We start from the raw sequence: 22,075 nt of genomic DNA, 5'->3' as shown, positions 1-22,075 counted from the left end.
AAATTCAGCAAAAAACCTGTAGGGTCTAAATGCTCACTATTCCCCTCGATAATTTCCCTGAGGGCTTTAGTTTCCCAAATGGGGTCACGTTTAGGGGGGTTTCCACTGTTTTGGTCCCTCAGGGGCTTTGCAAATACGACATGAAACCCAAAAACGATTCCAGCAAAACTTGAGCTTCAAAAGCCAAATAGCGTTGAGCCCTGCCGTGTGTCCAAACAGCAGGTTATTACCACATATGAGGTATTACCTCAATCAGAGAAATTGCTTTTCAAATGTGGGGGCTCATTTTCTCCTTTTATTCCTTGTAAAAATTGAAAATGTCAACGTTTTATCAAGAAAAAAATAAATTTTCTATTTCACAGCATAATTACTCAATTCTGTAAAAAAAACAGTTGTGTCAAAATGCTCACTATACCCCTCAATAAATTCCTTCAGTGGTGTATTTTCCTAAATGGGGTCACTTTTGGGGCGTTTCCACTGATTTGGTCTTGCAGGGGCTTTGCAAATGTGACATGGCACCGCAAGCCATTCCAATTAAATTTGACCTCCAAAAGCCAAATAATGCTCCCTCCCTTCAAAGCACTGCCTTTGGTACGAACCGCAATTTATGTCCACATATTGTCGTGCTCAGGAGAAATTTCTTTATCAATATTAGGGTACTTTCTCCTTTAGTCCTTGTGAAAATGAAAAAATCTAAGCTAAAACTGCATTTTATGGGAAAAACTTTAGATTTTCATTTACACAGCCTACTTCCAATTAATTCTGCAAAAAATCTGTGGGGTCAAAATGCTCACTATACCCTAGATAACTTCCATAAGGGGTGTGGTTTCCAAAATTGGGTCACTTTTGGGGGGTTTCCACTGTTTTTGTCCCTCAGGGGCTTGGCAAATGCGACACAGCACCTGAAAACTATTCAAGCTAAATTTGAGCTCCAAAAGCCAAATGGCGCTCCTTCCCTTCTGAGCCCTGCCGTGTGTTCAAAAGTCTGACCACGTTTGGGGTATTTCCGTAATCGGGAGAAATTGCTTTACAAATGTTGGGGTTGTTTTTTTCCCCTTTTTATCCCTTGTAAAAATTGAAACATTGCATGTTTTATTGGATAAAAAATTTGATTTTCATTTTTATGACTTAATTCGAAGAAATTTCAGCAAAACTGTGGGATCAAAATGCTCACTTGCTCACTATACCCCCTGGATTAATTCCTTGGTGGGGGGGGGGGGGTGTAGAGTCCAAAGTGGTGTCTTCTTTTATGGGTTTTCTTATTTTTTAGCACCACAAGACCGTTTCAAACCTGACATGGTACCTAAAATTTTTCTAATAGGAAGGATTGAAAATCCACTAGGTGCTACTTTTGTTTGGAGGCCTGTGATTCTGTCTATTAGTATGCTAGGGCCACATGTGGGATATTTCTAAAAACTGCAGAATCTGGGCAATAAATATTGAGTTGCATTTCTCTGGTAAAACTTTCTGTGTTACAGGGAAAAACTTATATTACAAATGAATTTCGGCAAAAAAAATTTAATTTGTACATTTCACCTCCACATTGCTTTAATTCCTGTGAAACGCTTAAAGAGGCTCTGTCACCAGATTTTGCAACCCCTATCTGCTATTGCAGCAGATAGGCGCTGCAATGTAGATTACAGTAACGTTTTTATTTTTAAAAAACAAGCATTTTTGGCCAAGTTATGACCATTTTTGTATTTATGCAAATGAGGCTTGCAAAAGTACAACTGGGCGTGTTGAAAAGTAAAAGTACAACTGGGCGTGTATTATGTGCGCAGCATCAGCGTTTGCAGGTAAGTAGCTACATCGACTTACCTGCAAACGCTGATGCTGCTGCAGAATTATCTGTAGCCTCTGGTGCCGATGTGTCCTCGCTCGTCTGACACGATGCAGGACCTGGGGAAGTGACGTCACAGCGTGATCTGCCAGAAGCTGGGCGTTCTGAAGAGAAGTGGATGATACTTCTCGTCAGAACGCCCAGCTAGTAAAAGTAGTAAAAACGCCCCGATGTACGCACATAATACACGCCCAGTTGTACTTTTACTTTTCAACACGCCCAGTTGTACTTTTGCAAGCCTCATTTGCATAAATACAAAAATGATCATAACTTGGCCAAAAATGCTCGTTTTTTAAAAATAAAAACGTTACTGTAATCTACATTGCAGCGCCGATCTGCTGCAATAGCAGATAGGGGCTGCAAAATCTGGTGACAGAGCCTCTTTAAATGGTTAAGGAAATTGCTGAATTCTGTTTTGAATACTTTGAGGGGTGCAGTTTTTAAAATGGGGTGACTTATGGGGACTTTCTAATAATTAAGTCCCTCCAAAGCCACTTTAGAACTGAACTGGTCCCTGAAAAAATTGCCTTTTGAAATTCTCTTGAAAATGCGAGAAATTGCTGCTAAAGTTCTAAGCCTTGTAACGTCCTAGAAAAATAAAAGGACGTTCAGAAAATGATGCAAACAAAAGTAGACATATGGAATATGTGAACTAGCAACTATTGTGTGGTATTAGTATCAGTCTTAGAAGCAGATACGTTTAAATTTAGAAAAATACAAATTTTTCAAAACTTTCTTAATTTTGGTGTTTTTCACAAATCAAGATTGATCAATAAAAAATTTTCACTAACAAAGTACAATATGTCAAGAGAAAACAGTCTTAGAATCGCTTGGATAAGTAAAAGCATTTCCAAGTTATTACCACAAAGTGGCATGTCAGATTTGAAAATAATAGGCTGTATCCACAAGGCCAAAACTGTCTGTCTCCAAGGGTTTAACCCCTTCCCGCCATTTCACGTACAGTTACGTCATGGGAGATGGCCTTTTCCCGCATCTCCACGTAACTGTACGTGAAGGAGATGAAGCTGGCTCAGGAGCTGAGCCAGCGACATCACCGCCGGGTGACAGCTGTATGTTACAGCTGGCACCCTGAGGTATCGGCTAGGACCGGAGCTAGCATCCGATTCGACCGATTAACCCCTCACATGCTGCGTTCAATAGAGATCGCTGCATGTGAGGAGTTTATAGCCATCGGCACCCCAGCAACGTGATCTCTGGGTTGCCGGTGGCTGCAAAGGCGATCGGAGGGCTAATACTTACCTCCCGGTCCGCCAGTAACGGAATCCTCCTATGCCCCGTCATCGGCGGAGCCCAGGAGGCTTCCGGTACCATCGGCAAGATGGCGCCGGCTCCGCTTCCGGCTCAGAAGCTGAGCCGGCGTCATCAGCAGTGGAGGTAACACCCCGATCTATCGCCAGGAACCGGAGCTAGCTCCGATTCCTGGCATTAACCCCTTCAATGCAGCGATTCAATGCAATCGCTGCATCAAAGTGGTTTGTATGCAATCGGCAGCCTTGCCATGCGACTGCTACTATGGCAACAGGATGCCTAACAATGGCTTCCTATCTGCCATTACGTTAGCCGATTAGGCCCCGCCCGGAGGCGGAGCCTGATCGGCTTGCTGTCAGTGAACAACTGACAGTTCTAATACATTGCACTACATAGGTAGTGCAATGTATTAGAACATCAAACAAACAGTTGGACCTTCAAGTCCCCTAGTGGGACTAAAGAAAAGTGTAAAAAAAGTAAAACTAAAAGTTAGAAAAAATACAATAAAAGTTTCAAATAATAACACAAAACACAATCGCCCTTTTTCCCTTATCAAGTCATTTATTATTGAAAAAAATAATAAAGCCATACATATTTGGTATCGCTGCGACCGTAACTACCTGAACTATAAAAATATTATGTTATTTATTCCGCACAGTGAACACCGTAAAAAAAACAACTAAAAAATACTGACATAATTGCTATTTTTTGGTCACTTTGTCTTCCAAAAATTGAAATAAAAAGTGATCAAAAAGTCGCATGTACCTATAAAAACTATAACTCGTCTCGCTAAAAACAAGCCCTCATACAGCTCTGTCAACGAAAAATTTAAAACCGTTATGGCTCTCACAACTTGGCGACAGAAAAAATCCATTCTCTTTACAAAAGTTATTTTATTGTGCAAAAAGTTGTAAAACATAAAAAGTTCTATAAATTGGGTATCACCGGAATCGGACTGTCCTGCAGAATAAAGGTAACATGTAATTTATAACGCATGGTGAACGCTGTATAAAAAGAACTAAAAAAATATGCCAGAATTGCTGTTTTTTGGTCACCTTGCCTCCCAAAAAAAAAAGTATAACAAGTGATCAAAAAGTCGCATGTACCCCAAAATGGTACCAATAAAAACTACAGCTCGTCACACGAAAAAATACAGCCCTCATACCACTACTTCTATGAAAAAATAAAATTAGTCAAGGCACCAATAAGCCAGGAAATAAAAATATGCAGTTGTGCCGGCCCGTGGGGAACGTTTCTTCTGTTTCAAGTGGCGTATTATCAAAGCCCTAAAATTAGGGAACCAGGAAGGGCCCAAACATATCCTCTGGAAGTGAGGGCACCCGTATTATACCAGGACAACACTTTCCCAGCAAAATTCCCCAAACTTCAAAGGTGCCGAGTGCGGACCAAAAGGGGAATAAGTAAGGACCATTTATTAGTGCGACACCGGCCTGTGCAGAAAGGATTGTGTCACAGCATTACACACATCTATGGATTATTTTATTGTTTTTTTTTTACCCCACTATACCACCTGACTATGCCCCTTATATACTCCGCCCGCCTTACATGTACACCCACATTATAAACGGAAACACCAGTAAGAATCCAAACAAAACTACTACAAGCAAAATCCACGCTCCAAAAGCCAAATGGCGCTACCTCCCTTCTGAACCCTACAGTGTGCCCAAACTGCAGTTTACTTCCACATATATGGCATCGCCATACCCGGGAGAACCCTTTTAACAATTTTGGGGTGTGTGTCTCCAGTGGCACAAGCTGGGCGCCACATATTGGCATATCTATTGAAAAACCATTTTCACTCTGCAACATCGCGTGCACACCAATTTCTGCCAATCACCTGTGGGGTTAGTATGCTCACTACACCCCTAGGTGAATACCTTGAGGGGTGTAGTTTCCAAAATGGGGTCACTTCTGGGGGGGATCCACTGTTTTGGTCCCACAGGGACTTTGCAAATGCGACATAGCGACCAGAAACCAATCCAGCAAAATCTGTACTCCAAAAGCCAAATGGCGCTCTTTCCCTTCTGAGCCCTACTCTGTGCCTAAACAGCAGTTTATGACCACATATGTGGTATTGCCGTACACAGGAGAAGTTGCTTTACAAGTGTTGGGGTGCTCTTTTTCATTTATTTGTTGAGAATATGAAACATTTTCAGCTAAAACTACGTCTTATTGAAGAAAAATGATTTTTTTTATTTTCACTGCCCAATTCTAATAAAATCTATGAAACACCTGTGGGGTCAAAATGCTCACTACACCCCTAGATGAATTCCTCAAGGGGTGTAGTTTTGTTAATCCAGTCACTTTTGGGGAATTTCCACTGTACTGGTACCTTAGGAGCTTTGCAAAAGTGACATGGTGTCGAGAAACCAATCCAGCAAAATCTGTGCTCCAAAAGCCAAACGGCACTCCTTCTCTTCTGATCCTTGCCGTATGCCCAAACAGCAGTTTATGACCACAAATGGGGTATTGCCGTACTCCAGAGAAGTTGCTTTACAAATGTTGGGGTTCTTCTATTCCTTTATTTGTTGAGAAAATGAAAAATGTTGAACTAAAGCTACGTCTTATTGGAAAAAAAGGATTTTTTTTTTTATCTTCACTGCCCAATTCTAATAAAATCTATGAACCCCCTGTGGGTTCAAAATGCTCACTACACCCCTAAATGGATTCTTCAAGGGGTGTAGTTTCCTAAATGGAGTCACTTTTTTGGTGTTTTCACTGTTTTGGTCCCTTAGGGGCTTTGCAAATGCGACGTGGTCTCCGCAAACCATTCCTGCTAAATTTGAGCTCCAAAAGCCAAATGGTTCTCTTTCCCTTCTAAGCTCGGCCGTGTGCCCAAACAGCCGTTTATGACCACATGCGGGGTATTCTTTTACTTGGGAGAAATTGCTTTACAAAAGTAGTGGTGCTTTTTCTCCTTTTAGTCCTTGTGGAAATTAGAAAAAATTAGCTAAACCTACATTTTCTTTGAAAGAATATCGATTTTCATTTTCGCAGCCTACTTCCAATAATTTCTGCATAAAACCTGCGGGGTCAAAATGCTCACTATACCCCTAGATAATTTCCTCAAGGGGTATAGTTTCCAAAATGGTGTCATTTTTGGGGGATTTCCACTGTTTTGGTGCCGCAAGAGCCTTTCAAACCCGACATGGAGCCTAAAATATTTTCTAATAAAAAGGAGGCCCCAAAATCCTCTAGGTGTTCCTTTGTTTCTGAGGCCTGTGCTTCAGTCAATAAGTGCACTAGGGCCATATGTGGGGTATTTCTAAAAACTGCAGAATCTGGGCAATAGATATTGAGTTGCGTTTCTCTGGTAAAACTTTCTGTGTTACAAAAAAAATAGATGAAAAATGAATTTCTGCAAAAATTGCCTTAATTCCTGTGAAACATCTAAAGGGTTAAGAAACTTTCTAAATGCTGTTTTGAATACTTTGAGGGGTGAAGTTTTTAAAATGGGGTGACTTATCGAGGGTTTCTAATATATAAGGCCCTAAAATTCACTTCACAACTGAACTGGCCCCTGTAAAAATAGCCTTTTGAAATTTTCTTGAAAATGTGAGAAATTGCTGCTAAAGTTCTAAGCCTTGTGATGTCATAGAAAAATAAAAGGATGTTCAAAAAACGATGCCAATCTAAAGTAGACATATGGGTGATGTTAATTAGCAACAATTTTGTGTGCTATTACTATCTGTCTTACAAGCTGATACATATAAATTTATTTTTTTCAATTTTTCGCTAAATTTTGGTGTTTTTCACAATTAAATACTTAATGTATCGAGCAAATTTTGCCAGTAACATAAAGTCCAATGTGTCACGAGAAAACAGTCTCAGAATCGCTTGGATACGTAAAAGCATTCCGGAGTTATTACCACATAAAGTGAAACATGTCAGATTTGAAAAAATTGGCTGTGTCCTGAAGGCCAAAACAGGCTGTGTCTTGAAGGGGTTAAAGATGTTTGTTGTTTTTTTTGTTTGTCTTTTGAAAGTTTGCTTAAAGCAAACTCCTATTCTCAGGACAGAATTAGATATGTGATGGGGTATGTGAAGTAATATTACCTAGTTCCCTCCTGTCCCCCACAACCTCTACCTTGTGGATCCGCCGTTTTAGGGTTTCCTCTGTGTTGTCTCAAAATGGCCACAGCGCTTCTCCGACTGAGTCGAAGATGCTCCTTCTGTTCACAAATTAGATGGAACTGCCCACGTGAGTGGCTCTGGCCAATCCAGTAGGAGTGTCTCAGTCTAGTGGTCTCAGAAGCGCTGTGGCCATTTTCGGACAGCACAGTGGGGACCCTAAAACTACGCATCCATGGTAGAGGAGCACAACTGGAGGGCATCAGATTTTATTACTCCATATACACCAGGGGTCTCAAACTCGGCCGGGTAAGTGGGCCGCATATAGAAAAAATGGGAAGTTGACGGGCCGCATTACTTTCAAATTTGATACAATACAAAATTATTGTTAATCAATTAGTTATTTGAACGACTATAACACTATATTACTAGAATAATAATACTACATTACTATAATAATAGCGCTAGGTTTAAAATTTGAGATATTTCTCCACGTGCTTATTTCAACAATCCAGCTTTCCAGTTAAAGTGTCGCCAAATGCAGTCCGGCGGCTCAGTTAGCACACATGTCAAGATTGGGCAGCCCCTTTTTAGATAGTGCCGCAGTGCCCTCTGTGGATGCTGCCGCAGTGCCCTCTGTGGATAATGCAACACACCCCTAGATAATGCCAGTGTTCAGATACTGTCACACACCCACTTGTAGAGGCTGCCCCAGTGCCCTCTGTAGAGGCTGCCCCAGTGCCCTCTGTAGAGGCTGCCCCAGTGCCCTCTGTAGAGGCTGCCCCAGTGATCTCTGTAGAGGCTGCCCCAGTGATGTCAGGGGCTTGCCCAGAGCTGGAGTCCCAGGCAGAGCGCTAGTAGGCTCTTCCTGGGACTCCAGCTGTGCTCCTGACATCACTGGGACTCCTGCTCTGGGGAAGCCCCTGACATCATTGTCGATGTATGGACAGCGATGTCAGAGGCTTCCCCAGAGTCCCGGAGCAGAGCCGATAATAGCGCTCTGCCCGGGACTCCGCTATGGGGAAGACCCGGACACACTGTCCACATATGGGCAGCGATGTCAGGGAATTCCACAGAGTCCCGGAGCAGAGCCTGTACTAGCGCTCTGCCCGGGACTCCGGCTCTGGGGAAGCCCCAGACATCGCTGTTCATATGTGGACAGCGATGTCAGGGAATTCCACAGAGTCCAGGAGCAGAGCCGACACCAGCGCTCTGCTCCGCTCTGGGCAAGACCCTGACACACTGTCCATATATGGGCAGCGATGTCAGGGAATTCCACAGAGTCCCAGAGCAGAGCCGACACCAGCGCTCTGCTCGGGACTCCGGCTCTGGGGAAGCCCCAGACATCGCTGTTCATATGTGGACAGCGATGTCGGGGAATTCCACAGAGTCCAGGAGCAGAGTCGACACCAGCGCTCTGCTCCGCTCTGGGCAAGACCCTGACACACTGTCCATATATGGGCAGCGATGTCAGGGAATTCCACAGAGTCCCGGAGCAGAGCCTGTACTAGCGCTCTGCCCGGGACTCCGGCTCTGGGGAAGCCTCAGACATCGCTGTTCATATGTGGACAGCGATGTCAGGGAATTCCAGAGTTGCGGGCCGCGTGCTTGAGACCCCTGATATACACCATCATATTTTAAATGTTGTCCCAGGAATGGAGGGTCGCTTTAAAAGATTAATTATATTGTTATAGATTATATAGTTTTAAAGGTAGCTAAATATGTAGGTTATGTTTTGTTTTTCTCACAGCTCCAGTCAGTTGATGCCATAAGAACACATGAATTGCGCTTTTCATCTTTGACCTCTTCTACATAAGTAGAACAGCAGCAACAAAGTGATCCTGACTGCTAAAGAACTTGTGAATATATTTACATTTAATAAGGTAAACTATTTAGATGTATCTTAAAGGCTATATACAGTACACCTTTTCAGGTTTTTTTTTTTAAATATAAATAGATTAGTCAATGTGATTAACCCCTTAGTGACCAACAATACGCCTTTTCACGTTGGTCACGAAGGGGCTTTAGGCTAAGGTGACGCCTTTTCACGTGATCGCTTTAGCCTAATGTAGCGCCGAAATAAACAATTCAAGCTCCGTTCTCTCAGCTACCGGAGGTAGCTGTTTGTTGGGAGCAACAACCAGAGACCGAGTGGTCTCTGGTCACGTGATCGCCGTGAATCATTATATCACGGCGTTCACTGCAAATCGGCAGATCGTTACCATTTCTCTCTCTCTCATGGAATAACTCCTTAGAGAGGAGAGAGAACAGGTAATCCGTGTTCTGCAGTATACCCCAGATTAATCCTAGCGTCGTACATAACTATGATGCTAGGAGCCCGGCTACCTGCACTGTGTTCCGTCTGGTACTTGCGGCCGAAATACGTCCGTCAATTACGGACGTAATGACCTCGTGTGAACATACCCTTATTTTCATAACCCAGCCAGGGCATGCGCTGTGTTTCTCTCTCCTCTCATTGTAGTTGTTCTGAGAGGAGAGAGAGATCAGTCTGCGTCCTGTGCTGTCAGAAAAAAGTGAAAAAACAAATCACTGCTTTCTAATATATATATATATATATATATATATATATATATATAAATCTGGATTGGCGTTAGGGTATGTTTGCACGTCAGTTACGGCTGAAATTACGGAGCTGTTTTCAGGAGAAAACAGCTCCTGAATTTCAGACGTAATGGTAAGTGCAGGCGTTTTTCGCAGCGTCCATTACGGACGTAATTGGAGCTGTTTTTCTATGGAGTCAATGGAAAACGGCTCCAATTATGTCCCAAGAAGTGACAGGCACTTCTTTGATGCGGGCGTCTTTTTTTACGCGCTGTCTTTTGACAGTGGCACGTAAAAAAAAATGACCGTCGGCACAGTACATCGTAAAACCCATTCAAATGAATGGGCAGATGTTTGCCGACGCTTTCCAGCAGTATTTTCGGACGTAATACTAGCAAAAAACGCCTGAATTACGTCCGTAAATAGTGTGTGTGAGCATACCCTAAGTGTTTAGGGCCGTAATACTACATTAGGGCTTTATTTTATTGCATTTTTTTACGTCTGTTATATAAAATAATACGTTTTTTTACGTCCATTATATATATATATATATATATATATATATATATGTCTCAGAGAATGTACAGCGCGGAGCAAGCCTACTGAAAGTGAAACAGACACCACTTCAGAATTTGTTCACGACAGTGACGATTCTAATTCTACCGCTGAACCCCATAGTCCTATGGTGGTAGATACAGCAGTCGCTATAGAGGTGTCAAGTGCAGGGCCGAGTGTTGCAGTCCCTCCCGTGATGTGGGATCCCGCACTATAATTTCCCCCCCCCCCCCAAGTACGCCAATTTGAAGCAACTCCAGGGATTAATGTTGATATCCCAAATTTTACCCCCTATAATTATTTTCATTTACTTGTATGTGATACGGTCCTAGACTTGATAGTCCAGCAGACTAATCTTTATGCTAGGCAGTTTGTTCTGCAAAAGCCTGCATCTATTTACTCAAGAATGTGGAACCCCACAAGTGTCCCAGAAATAAACAATTTTTTAGGCATTACCCTCAATATGGTTTTGGTTAAAAAAAACATCTGTCCGATACTACTGGACTTCTAGTGCTGTCCACGCTACCCCTGTATTTGCACCAGTGATGTCCAGAAACCGCTATGAGGCCCTAATGCGATTCATGCATTTTACAGACAATTCCCAAGTCCCCCAAGAAGTGACCCAGCCTATGATCGGCTTAATAAATTAAGGCCATTAATCGCCCTTCTAAATGATTTATTTTTAAAGTTGTACACCCCTGACAAAAATTTGTCTGTAGATGAATCGCTCATGGGCTTCAAAGGCCGTCTTTCCTTTCGTCAATTCATCCCTTCCAAACGAGCCAGATATAGGGGTGAAATTATACAAAGTGAGCACAACGGGTTACACCTGTGGTTTTAAAATATATGAAGGCAGGGACTGCCAAATTCATATCCAAGGCTGCCCAGAAACTGTTGGCACCTCTGGCAAAATAGTGTGGAACCTAATGGAGCCATTTCTGCACAAGGGGTACCACGTCTATACAGACAACTTTTATACAGGTGTTGCCCTTTATAAAGCCCTCCATGCTGCAAATACAGGGGCCTGTGGGACAGTACGGAAGAACAGTGGGATTCCCACAACCGTTGGTGTCCAGGCGTTTGGAAACAGAAACATCCATGGCCCTTGCAAGTGAGGAATTACTTGCAGTGAAGTGGACCGACAGGAAGGATGTCTACATGCTGTCCACAGTACACACGGACACCACTGTGGCAATTACGGAGAGGGGGGCTACCACTGCAAAGCAGAAACCTGTCTGTGTAACAGACTACAACAAATGTTTGGGGGGTGTAGACCTTTCCGACCAGGTGCTTCAGCCTTACCTGGTGAAGTGCAAAAGTAAGGCCTGGTACAAAAAGGTAGCAATCTACCTCATCCAGGTTGCTACCTATAACAGTTTTATTTTAAAAAAAGCCCAAGGAACGCTCACTTTTCTTCAATTTCAGGAGAAGGTCATTGAGCATCTCCTTTTTGAGTGCACTATACCTGCACAATCCTGCGACTCTGAGGATGTGCGCAGGCTTTCAGAGCGCCACTTTTTACACCCTATTCCTTCCACTGAGACCCAAATATATCCCCAAAAAAGGTGTCTGGTATGTAGCAAGCATGGCAGGAGGAGGGATACCCGCTTTTATTGCCCCATGTGTCCATCAAAACCAGCCCTTTGTAACTACCCCTGTTTTGAAACCTTTCACACAGTTTCAAATTACTAGCATTTAACACAAAAAAAAAAAAAAAAAGTGGGTGGGGGGTTTTTTAGGGAGTCCATTTCTTTATATTTTCTTTTTAGTTTGTGGGCTTTCCAAGTACGGATGATTTCTTGTCGGAGAGGTTGTAGAGCACATTTTTTTCAGACCGTGAAACTAATTTTATCCCTTATGACTTTTTTTTTTTTTAATTTACTTGTGGGTGATCAAGTTCTGGAATTAATTGTCCAGTACAAAATCCCACATCCACAATTTTTTTTATTTTGACTGTTCTTATGACTATGTCCTGCCACATACAGCTGTTACATTCATATTTCCGAACCGTGATATGGGCATGATCTTTTTTTTTTTATTTGGAGGATCTCTAATAATCGAGCTGTTCCTTATCAATACACCATGGGCTTTGTTACAGTTTTGTTCGGGTTCTTACTGGACGTAGTACATCCAACAATACTTCTGGAAATACTGACATCATTTTGGGGATTAGCGATCCTTTACTGTTCCTATAAATGGTTTTGGACTTACCCTCTATATATTCTGTAGGTGATTGGTTGTTTTGTGCACATAGCGGTTCCTACCTTGCTGGGCAGGGGCCTGTTATGGTGTACCGCATCACTTGGCACGTTCGTCCCTCATAAGGATTGATGGAGCTAAAGAGACGTTGTACAACCAGTCACTGAAAAAAAAAAAAGCTTGTCTGCAGGTGTTCTTCTATCTAGTGAACAGACTCGAGTTTGCAACATAGTTGGATACATTTTCCTCCATTTGTATATATTGCCCTTCACTCCAGTACAGATTATTTTTTCCGCTATTTGTTACACCTCAGACCAGAACGCTGTTGACAACGGCATCAGAATGATACAAATATGGGACAAACTTCTTTGCTAGCAAGACATAGTCATATAGACAGTCAAATGCATTTCTAGGCACATGCCTCCCTTATTAGAAAATAGCATCGCTTTTCTTCTGTACGGCCCCCCAAGATAAGAATGCAATATATTTCTAACAAAGCAGCCGCTTTAGGCGGGATTCACACGACAGGGTTTCCCGGCTGCATTAGGAATAATAGACCCCTAATGGGGCTATTCACACAACCGATTTTTTGACGGCCGGGAAAACCGGCCGTCAAAAAATAGGACATGCTCTATTTTCGGCCGGTTGCCCGGCTCCCATAGAAGTCTATGGGGCCGGGTAATAACCGGCCATCACCGGAATGTGTCCCGAGTGATGGCCGGGTCTACCGTCGCTCGCGCACTCTCTCTCCTCCTCCTCACAGTGCAGAGTGCATGTGAGGAGGAGGAGGGTCTTTATTGCTCGCTGTAGGAGTCGGAATCCCCAATCCCCGGCCGGGGATTGGGGATTCCGCTACAGGAGAAGTGCGTGACTACACTGTCCAGATATGGACACAGCGAAGTCACTCACTTCTGCAGAGGAATCCCCGACTCTAAGGAATCCCCGACTCTGATTCGTCAGCATCATACACTTCTATTCACAACGCCCAGCTAGTAAAACAAGTAAAAACGCCCAGATGTACATACACAATACACGCCTACTTGTACATAACTTTAAACACGCCAAATTGTACTTAAGAAAGCCTCATTTGCATAAATATAAAAATGGTCATAACTTGGCCAAAAATGCTCGTTTTTGAAAAAACTAAACGTTACTCTTATCTACATTGCAGCGCTGATCAGCTGCAATAGCAGATAGGGGTTGCAAAATCTGGTGACAGAGCCTCTTAAGGCCAGACATTGGGGATATTTTCTGCAGTGAATTTGGCAGAAAATCCACCACCGCAAAATCTGCATGTGTTGCATGTGGATTTCACCCTATGCTTTGCAAACTGTGAAATATGCCACCGAATTGATGTGCTTTGGATTTAATCTGCAGCATATCCTAAAGTCCACACAGATTTTTTTGGGCTGCATGGGAACAGGGTTTCGAAGACGCGTGCACATGTAATGGACTATACCTTATTGAAAATCTGCAACAAATCCGCCGTAGCTTGACTAAAGCCGCTTGAACACATCAAATTTCTGTTGTGATTTTCAATGTGGACTCGACAATTTCAATAAAAACTACAGTACAATGTAAGTAAATGGGGGGTTTTACTAAACCTTATTCACATGAAGTGGAAAACATTCAGCATTGTATTGGAGGCATGCTGCAGATTTCACCTATTGCAATGCAAAATTTCCGTGGGTTTTTAGGCTAGTCCTATAGCAAAAAAATTTTTTCCACTGTGTATGAACCCACCCCTAGGGCCAGTTCCCACAGAGTTTTTTTTGGTGCTGATTTTGACGCAGAGACAAAGGAAGTTCGAAACCGCCTCCCTTTGATTTCAATGGTAGGCGGAGGCGTGTTTTTGTTTTTTTTCTGTGGCTTTTGGCTGCTCGTAGGGAAAAAAAGCGACCTGTTCTTTCTTGCCATGGTTCCGCCTCTGACCTATTGAAATGAATGGGAGGCAGAGAAAGCGTTTTTTGTCGTTGTTTTTTTTTGCCCGCGGAACTTCAATGGCCATGTGCGAAAAACACTGCAAGAAAGTGCAGACAGGTCCTGAAGGAATTTTGAGGCAGATATTTTCTGCCTGCAAATTCCCCCGTGTGAACTAGGCCTTAGTGTTCTAGTTCTCTTATAACAAACCGTTGCCTTACTGCCACGGATGATCTCCCGGAAAACGTATAGAAGAATTTTGTTTTGTTTTTTTATCAAAGTTTTATTGCAATATGAGACTGGATAGAATTAAAGATAATGTTAAAAGGATATTCTGATGAATGACATTATGCCATAAATGTTTATCTAGAAAGGACTGGGTCCACCGCAAGCTTATCATCTGTTTCTTTAACTCCCACATAAGTGAATGCATATGCGAGACTACCTCTCCATTCTCCACTAGGTAACGTGATTCACTTTCTTCCCCAGTGTGAAGAAAGGCTGTTGCCTGAAACATTGCTATTGAAATTTGCTACAAATTTATATACCACATTGATGATATGTGACATAGTATAGAATTTCCAGAAATTTTCCTGCAATTTGGAGTGCTGACTGTCATCCCAGCTGTTTCCAGCCCCAGGACAATAGGTTAAATAAATAGAACAAAATATAAATTAAAAGAATTACAATTAAAAAGTCCCTTTAACCCAACCCCTCTTTATGGTTACCCCAAATCAACACAAATAGTTAAAGGGTTATTCCTAGAATAGACGTTTATCACCTATCCACAGTATAAGTGGTAGGTTTCTGATTGCCGGGGTCCCACAGATTTGAACCCTTTCGAATCACTAGAACATGGGTATCGTGCCCCCCCGTCCGCCACACTGCACCCCCTGCTGTAAAGAGGGGCTTGTATGGAGGGGAGGACGAGCATACGCCCTGGTTCTCCATTATATGTGTATTAGTATGACTGAAACAGCTGAACGCTGTAAACTGCGTCTCCATCATCCATCTTATGAGACTAGGCAGTCACAGGATGCGCTAAATTTATCACCGTGGTGCATGCTGTATGATCGTTTAGAACAAAATGTATTCTATGTGACGTTACAAAAAAAAAAAAAGTTGAACCAATGCTGGCTGTTACTTTATCTCATAAATATGAGATGGGAATACCCTTGTAAAGGCTATGAGAAACCGCTATGCCAGCATGCGTGGGTGCTTCCATGTCTCCCTCAGACGACAACGTGGAAAGACATGTATATGTGGCAGTTTTCTTCTGCTTCTCTTTTTTTTTTTTTTTTTTTTTTGCACCCATATCAGCCGAGTTTAACAGCGTAGTAGGAGTCTTGAGATACCCATTTTGATTGGTAGGAATCCTAAGGATATGCCATAAATCTATAGATTTGTTGGAGTACCCCATTAAAGGCAGAACTGCTTCAGGTGTCTATTTTGTTTCAGTTTTTGAAATTTATTTATTTTTTGAAGTATAAATGAAACCTTGTGTTTTGTGAAGGGTGCACAGGTCTGCTTTACAAGAAATGTATCACCGCGGGGGAGACAGAGGATGGCATCGTGGACACCACCAGATGGATGTAAGTGTTTTTGCTACACTAATTTACTGATTGAGTAATATAGGTACTGATAAGAGAAAAGTATTGTAAAATTGATGTGTGAACAGTGGAATAATGTAACTCTTTTAAAAATAGTTTTTAACCTTTTTAGAAATTGAACACCGTAGAAGCTACAAATCCAGAACCTCTCGCTCCCTTTGGTACATCATTGAGCCATATATACAATAATAAGATACATCGCACCGGTACATAATCCTGTACATCATAATTCCATATGTAATAGAAATGAAAAGAAACAAAAAATATAGAAAAGAGCACCACCGAACACAAATGCAACATTACAGGGACTCTGTCACCAGTTTATCAATTCCCTATCACTTAACTAATCTGATAGGCGCTTTGCTGCTGATAACTACAGTGTGATTTTGTTTTAAAAAAACTTATTATTTGCAAAGTTATGAGCTTTTTTTCTAAATATGCTTGTGTGGCTCTAATAGCCAAATAGGAGATGACTATTTCATTTCACTCTGGGCGGTGTAATGTTTTCTGTATGCCGCTGGCCAATCAGTATACAGCTTCTCCCCCTTCCCTGCCCAGCAATACAGCCTGATCTTATAGTATACAACTTCCATTCCCGACTGTTTTCAACTGGCGATATCTCCGGTTGTGTCACAGCTGGAACTACGATCCTGGTGTCATATGAAAGACTAGAATCTCCTCTTTCATATGCCAACCGTTAGGTGGTCCACAGCCCGAGATATGGGTGTTTGAAGTGATCTCCCTTCCCTCTAGACTGTCTCTCACACTGTGTGAGGCAGCTTCATTCTGATAGGACAGCGTCAGAGGCTGTTGGGTAGCTCCACCTCAGGAGTTAACTCCCAGTTGTCTAATAAATGCTCATTTACATATTTAGGAAAATGCTCATAACTTTGCAAATAATAAAAGTTTTTGAAAACAAATCACATTTTAGTTAGCAGCAGCAAAGCACCTATTAGATTAGTTAGGACATAGGGAATTGATAAACTCGTGACCGTCTCTTTAATAATGCCTCTTATATAGTATTTCAGTACAAGTCCCAAAATAGCACAGTCTAGTGCAGGGGTCTCAAACTCGGCCAGGTAAGTGGGCCACATATAGAAAAAATGGGAAGTTGACGGGCCGCATTACTTTCAAATTTGATACAATACAAAATTATTGTTAATCAATTAGTTATTTGAACTACTATAACAATACTATAATAATACCGCTAGGTTTAAAATTTGAGATATTTCTCCACGTGCTTATTTCAACAATCCAGTTTTCCAGTTTAAGTGTCGCTAAATGCAGTCCGGCGGCTCAGTTAGCAGCGTTTGGCAGACACACGTCAAGATTGGGCAGCCCCTTTTTAGATAGTGCCCTCTGTGGATGCTGCCGCAGTGCCCTCTGTGGATGCTGCCGCAGTGCCCTCTGTGGATGCTGCCGCAGTGCCCTCTGTGGATGCTGCCGCAGTGCCCTCTGTGGATGCTGCCGCAGTGCCCTCTGTGGATGCTGCCGCAGTGCCCTCTGTGGATGCTGCCGCAGTGCCCTCTGTGGATGCTGCCGCAGTGCCCTCTGTGGATGCTGCCGCAGTGCCCTCTGTGGATGCTGCCGCAGTGCCCTCTGTGGATGCTGCCGCAGTGCCCTCTGTGGATGCTGCCGCAGTGCCCTCTGTGGATGCTGCCGCAGTGCCCTCTGGATGCTGCCGCAGTGATGTCAGGGGCTTGCCCAGAGCTGGAGTCCCTTAGCAGAGCCGCTTCTAGCACTCAGCTGGGATTCCAGCTCTGCTCCTGACATCACTGTCCATATATGGACGGAGATGTCAGGGGCAACCCCAGAGCTGGAGTCCCGGGCAGAGCGCTAGTAGGCTCTTCCTGGGATTCCAGCTGTGCTCCTGACATCACTGGGACTCCTGCTCTGGGGAAGCCCCTGACATCATTGTCGATGTATGGACAGCGATGTCAGAGGCTTCCCCAGAGCAGAACCTATACTAGCGCTCTGTCCGGGACTCCGGCTCTGGGGAAGCCCCAGACATTGTGTGTCCAAACATGGACACCGATGTCAGGGAATTCGACAGAGTCCCGGAGCAGAGCAGATGCTAGCGCTCTGCCCAGGTCTCCGCTCTGGGGAAGACCCTGACACACTGTCCATATATGGACAGTGATGTCAGGGAATTCTAGAGTCTCGGAGCAGAGCCTGTAATAGTGGCTCTGTGTCCCGCGGGCCGCAGATGGCGGCCCGCGTGCTTGAGACCCCTGGTCTAGTGGCTTGACCGAAACTACCTCATACAACATTACTACAAAACACCACTATGGCACTGCCATAGATGTCAGAATCCCCAAAAACCGGTCACAAGTTAAAATCAGGGAAGACCGCTTTGGTGTATCTAGCTATGGAGCCACCGGTTTCTAAAAACTTAAAGGTGTTTTCCTATGAGGGATATATCCACAGGATATGCAGAGGCGTAGCTAGGTTCTCCAGCACCTGGAGCAAAGATTTCGTTTGGCGTCCCCCCCCCACCTCTTTCCCGACATCTCCTTCCCCCTCGCCGTGTTTATTTTCTCTACCAATCAATGACGTGTCATTTCTTTTCCACATTTCTTTTTATGTTACTCGAGCATAAAAATGTTTGTACATTGTACATATACAGCACCAGAACAAAGCTCCGTACATAAATACAACACCAGCACAAATACAGCTCAATTTAGTTCAACCCCTGCCATATAGGTATGTACGGCGTAAAACTACAGCTCCCAGCATGGCCCGAATAATGGTAAGGATATGCTGAGATGCTGTTTCACAAAAAATAAATCGTATCATAATCCTACCACCCATCATCTCGCTGCAGATCATACAGTGACTACAGTGCTGATTAGAGGCAGAATAAACATTTATATTAAATGACGTCTCAGATTCTAGTTCTTTTTCTCCATCCGGTCCAGACCTCTATGACGACTTCTCCCGGTCATAGACCATTTCTGCAGTTTGTCGCTCAGATGTCTTCAGCGCCTCACTTTTCCAACATTTCTACAGCTATAAATAAAGATGAAGTTCTCATTGTACCACACACTACGCCCCTAAATATAATAGCGCCATACACTGCACCTCTAATTATAATAGCACGATACACTGTCTCACACACACCGTGCCCCCTATAGATAGTGCCTGCCATAGAGCCCCCTGTAGATAATGCCCACATATAGCCCACCCCTGTATATAGCCCCCTTGTAGATATAGCCCACCTCTGTATATGGCGCTCCATAGATAGCCCACCCCAGTATATAGCGCCCCCCATAGATAAAGTCACACACTTTTATTATTACAATAAAATAACAAACTATTCAAACTCTCCTTAATCCCGTTCCCACGCCGTCCGGCAGCAATGGAGACCTGCTCTCTTCTGCGCAGGTCTCCTGGGGTTGAACGAAGCATCTATGAAAGGTGCTGATTGGCTGGGCAGAATGACTTTCCCTGTCAGTCAGCGCCCTTCAACGACAGAATCGCGATACCGCACTCGTAGAAAAGCGCTGAATGGCCGGGCACGGAACGTACCCGGCCTTTCATTGCTTCTAATTGTACCTGTGTCCTATAGACGCAGGTACAATTCTAGTGCAGGAGTGACGCTGGCGCCGCCCTCTAAGTTGGGCCCGGGGCACATGCCCCGCCTCCCCCCCCCCCCCCCCCCTAGCTACGCCCCTGGGATATGTCCTATATGTCAGATAGATGCGATGCAGGGACCTGCACCTATCTCTAGAATGGGTTACCTTAAACCCCGTTCTAGCTTTTTGTGCTCACACGGATTCCCGGCCACTTCCTTATTACATGGTCGCAAGGTATGGAAGCAGCGTAACTTGCTTAGCTGCGCTATTTCCGTAACTCCCATAGTAGTGAATGGCAGTTACAGAAGCAACGTAGCATGCGAGCTGTTTTCGTAACCACTATTCAGTTCTGTGGGAGTTCCGGAAACAGCGTAGCTCAGCGTGTTACTCAGTTTCTGGAACTCCCGACCATGTAATCAGTAAGCGGCCGGGAGGCAGCGTTAGCACAAAAGGCTAGAATGGGCTTTAGGGGACCCCATTCTAGGGATAGGTGCGGGTCCGAGGTGAGACCCGCATCTATCTGACATTTATGTCAGATTGCAGAAGTATTTGTTTTTTTTATAAACACCTATACAGAGGACCTGAAGGGTGCGATAGAGAGAAGATGGCAAATTTTTTAAAACTGAATTAATCTGCCGAAATTAAAGGCGATAGAACAGGATATGTTAAATGGAGAGAGAAAAAAAAGAAATAAGAGGCAATAAACTGCTGCTAAACAAAGCATCCGGTCCTGATGGCTATAATGCAGAATTCTACAAAATAGTAAAAGACAAAGCAGGAGACCTGTTAGAGCAAGCTTTTAAATATTTTTTTCAAAGAGATCTAAAAAGAGATTTTCTACCAATCAGGCTTATATAGTGGTGACTGGTAAGAAAGACAAGGATCTCTTTGCCAGAGTCCTATAGCGAGATATTGTTACTAAACCAGGACATAAAAATCCCCACTAAAATAATTTGTAATAGGCTTGCTACTTTGTGTCTCAGATTGGTGGGGGAACACCAAAATGGACTTGCATTAAATATTTAAAGGGAAATGTTAATTTTTCTCTTATTTTTGCCCACTTTCCCCTATATAAAACGAAAAAAAAATTAAGCTACTGCTTTTGTTTTAACCCCTTCCCGACATTTGTCGTAATTATACATCGTTAGCGGTGAGGTATTCGTGCAACATGTACAGTTAATGGCTGACACCCACGGCTTGTGCCGCGGGTGTCAGCTGTTTTAGGGATGTCACGATACAAGAATTTGGACTTCGATGCCGATAATTCGTGTAGTATTGCGATACTCTATACCAAAACGATACTTTTGACGACAATAATAATTCCATCATGTTTCTCAGTCATAATGGACAACTTTGGTTTAATGTGTAAGGTACATGATGGGGTTAATTACTAATAATGTGAGGCACATGGAGATTCAAAATTCATAATACCTCGTGCCTCACGTTAGTAAGTGAAAGAGCAGTTTATTTTATAACCGCGTAAACCTAAATGACACTATAAATGTATTATGTATTGGGGTGTGTGTGTTTTTTTTTTTTTTGTTTTTGTTTTTTTTTTCATTTAACATTACTTTATCTTATCATATATTTTCCAAAGTTTGTTTGTTTGAAGCCCGATTTATTTATTTTTTCATTGGTTTAAAATGGATCACGTCATCGAGGCCACCATACTAACAGGATGTGCCAAGGGGAAGTTGTGTTTATTCCTCTCATTCCCCTCGCTCCAAATGATGTTCCTTTTAGAGTTCAAGCGGCAGCAGTTCCGAGTACGCCTAGCCTTTGCAATGACAACAATTAACAAGGCTCAAGGTCAATCCCTGAAAGTGGCAGGAATACACCTTCAAAGTCCCTGTTTTTCCCATGGACAACTATATGTTGCTTGCTCCAGAGTTGGCACTGGAAAGAATCTCTACATCTTGGCACCGGATCAAAAGACCAAAAATATAGTTTACAAGAAAGCGTTGGAGTAGAAACCTGCAGTCCTAAATCAACACTATATAAATCTGTAATTAATATATTGCTTCATTTCATTTCTTTTATGCTTCCAATAACATTATTTACACTCTCTAGCAATTAGAGGTATTTAAATAGTGAGCTTTTACTCTATCTATACTGTAAGTCAACCTCCCGAGCAGCGCCGGGTATAAAAGCTAGTTTTATTTATTTTTTACTTCAATGTACTGGCATATATCTGTATGCCAGTACATTAGCCTGTGTACTAATAGTACATCGGCAGTTGTTGGGACATACCTCCATATGTCCTAACCGGAAATATGGTTAGACAGCCCTGGGGTCCTTCAATTGACCCTGGGCTGTCTGCTCATACATGGTATGGCCCTCGATCGTGTCACAGGAATTCCCTGTGATGCGATCCAAAGGGCATTTCCCTTTTCTAATTTCCCCCTGAATGCTGTGGTCCGCTTTGACCGCAGCATTCATGGAAATAGCGGCAG

General features: G+C 43.1%; 1 protein-coding gene across 4 annotated transcripts in view; it reads left to right on the top strand.

Annotated features, from left to right (window-relative positions):
* LOC142743140 (uncharacterized) overlaps positions 1-22,075 on the top strand; it is a 139,912-nt gene that overhangs the window by 3,698 nt on the left and 114,139 nt on the right. For 3 of the 4 annotated variants that reach the window (XM_075853577.1, XM_075853578.1, XM_075853576.1), the window contains exons 2-3: positions 8,952-9,084; positions 15,951-16,029. In XM_075853577.1, coding sequence (XP_075709692.1) covers positions 15,976-16,029 — 54 coding nt within the window. In that variant the 5' untranslated portion in view covers positions 8,952-9,084; positions 15,951-15,975. The remainder of the gene's footprint in view (positions 1-8,951; positions 9,085-15,950; positions 16,030-22,075) is intronic. The other variant, XM_075853581.1, reaches the window with a different exon arrangement.

This window comes from Rhinoderma darwinii, chromosome 2, assembly GCF_050947455.1.
Source record: "Rhinoderma darwinii isolate aRhiDar2 chromosome 2, aRhiDar2.hap1, whole genome shotgun sequence".
NCBI classification, from domain to species: Eukaryota; Metazoa; Chordata; class Amphibia; order Anura; family Rhinodermatidae; genus Rhinoderma; species Rhinoderma darwinii.
Note: the sequence above shows the minus strand (reverse complement) of the source record. Positions and strands in the feature narration are given on the sequence as shown.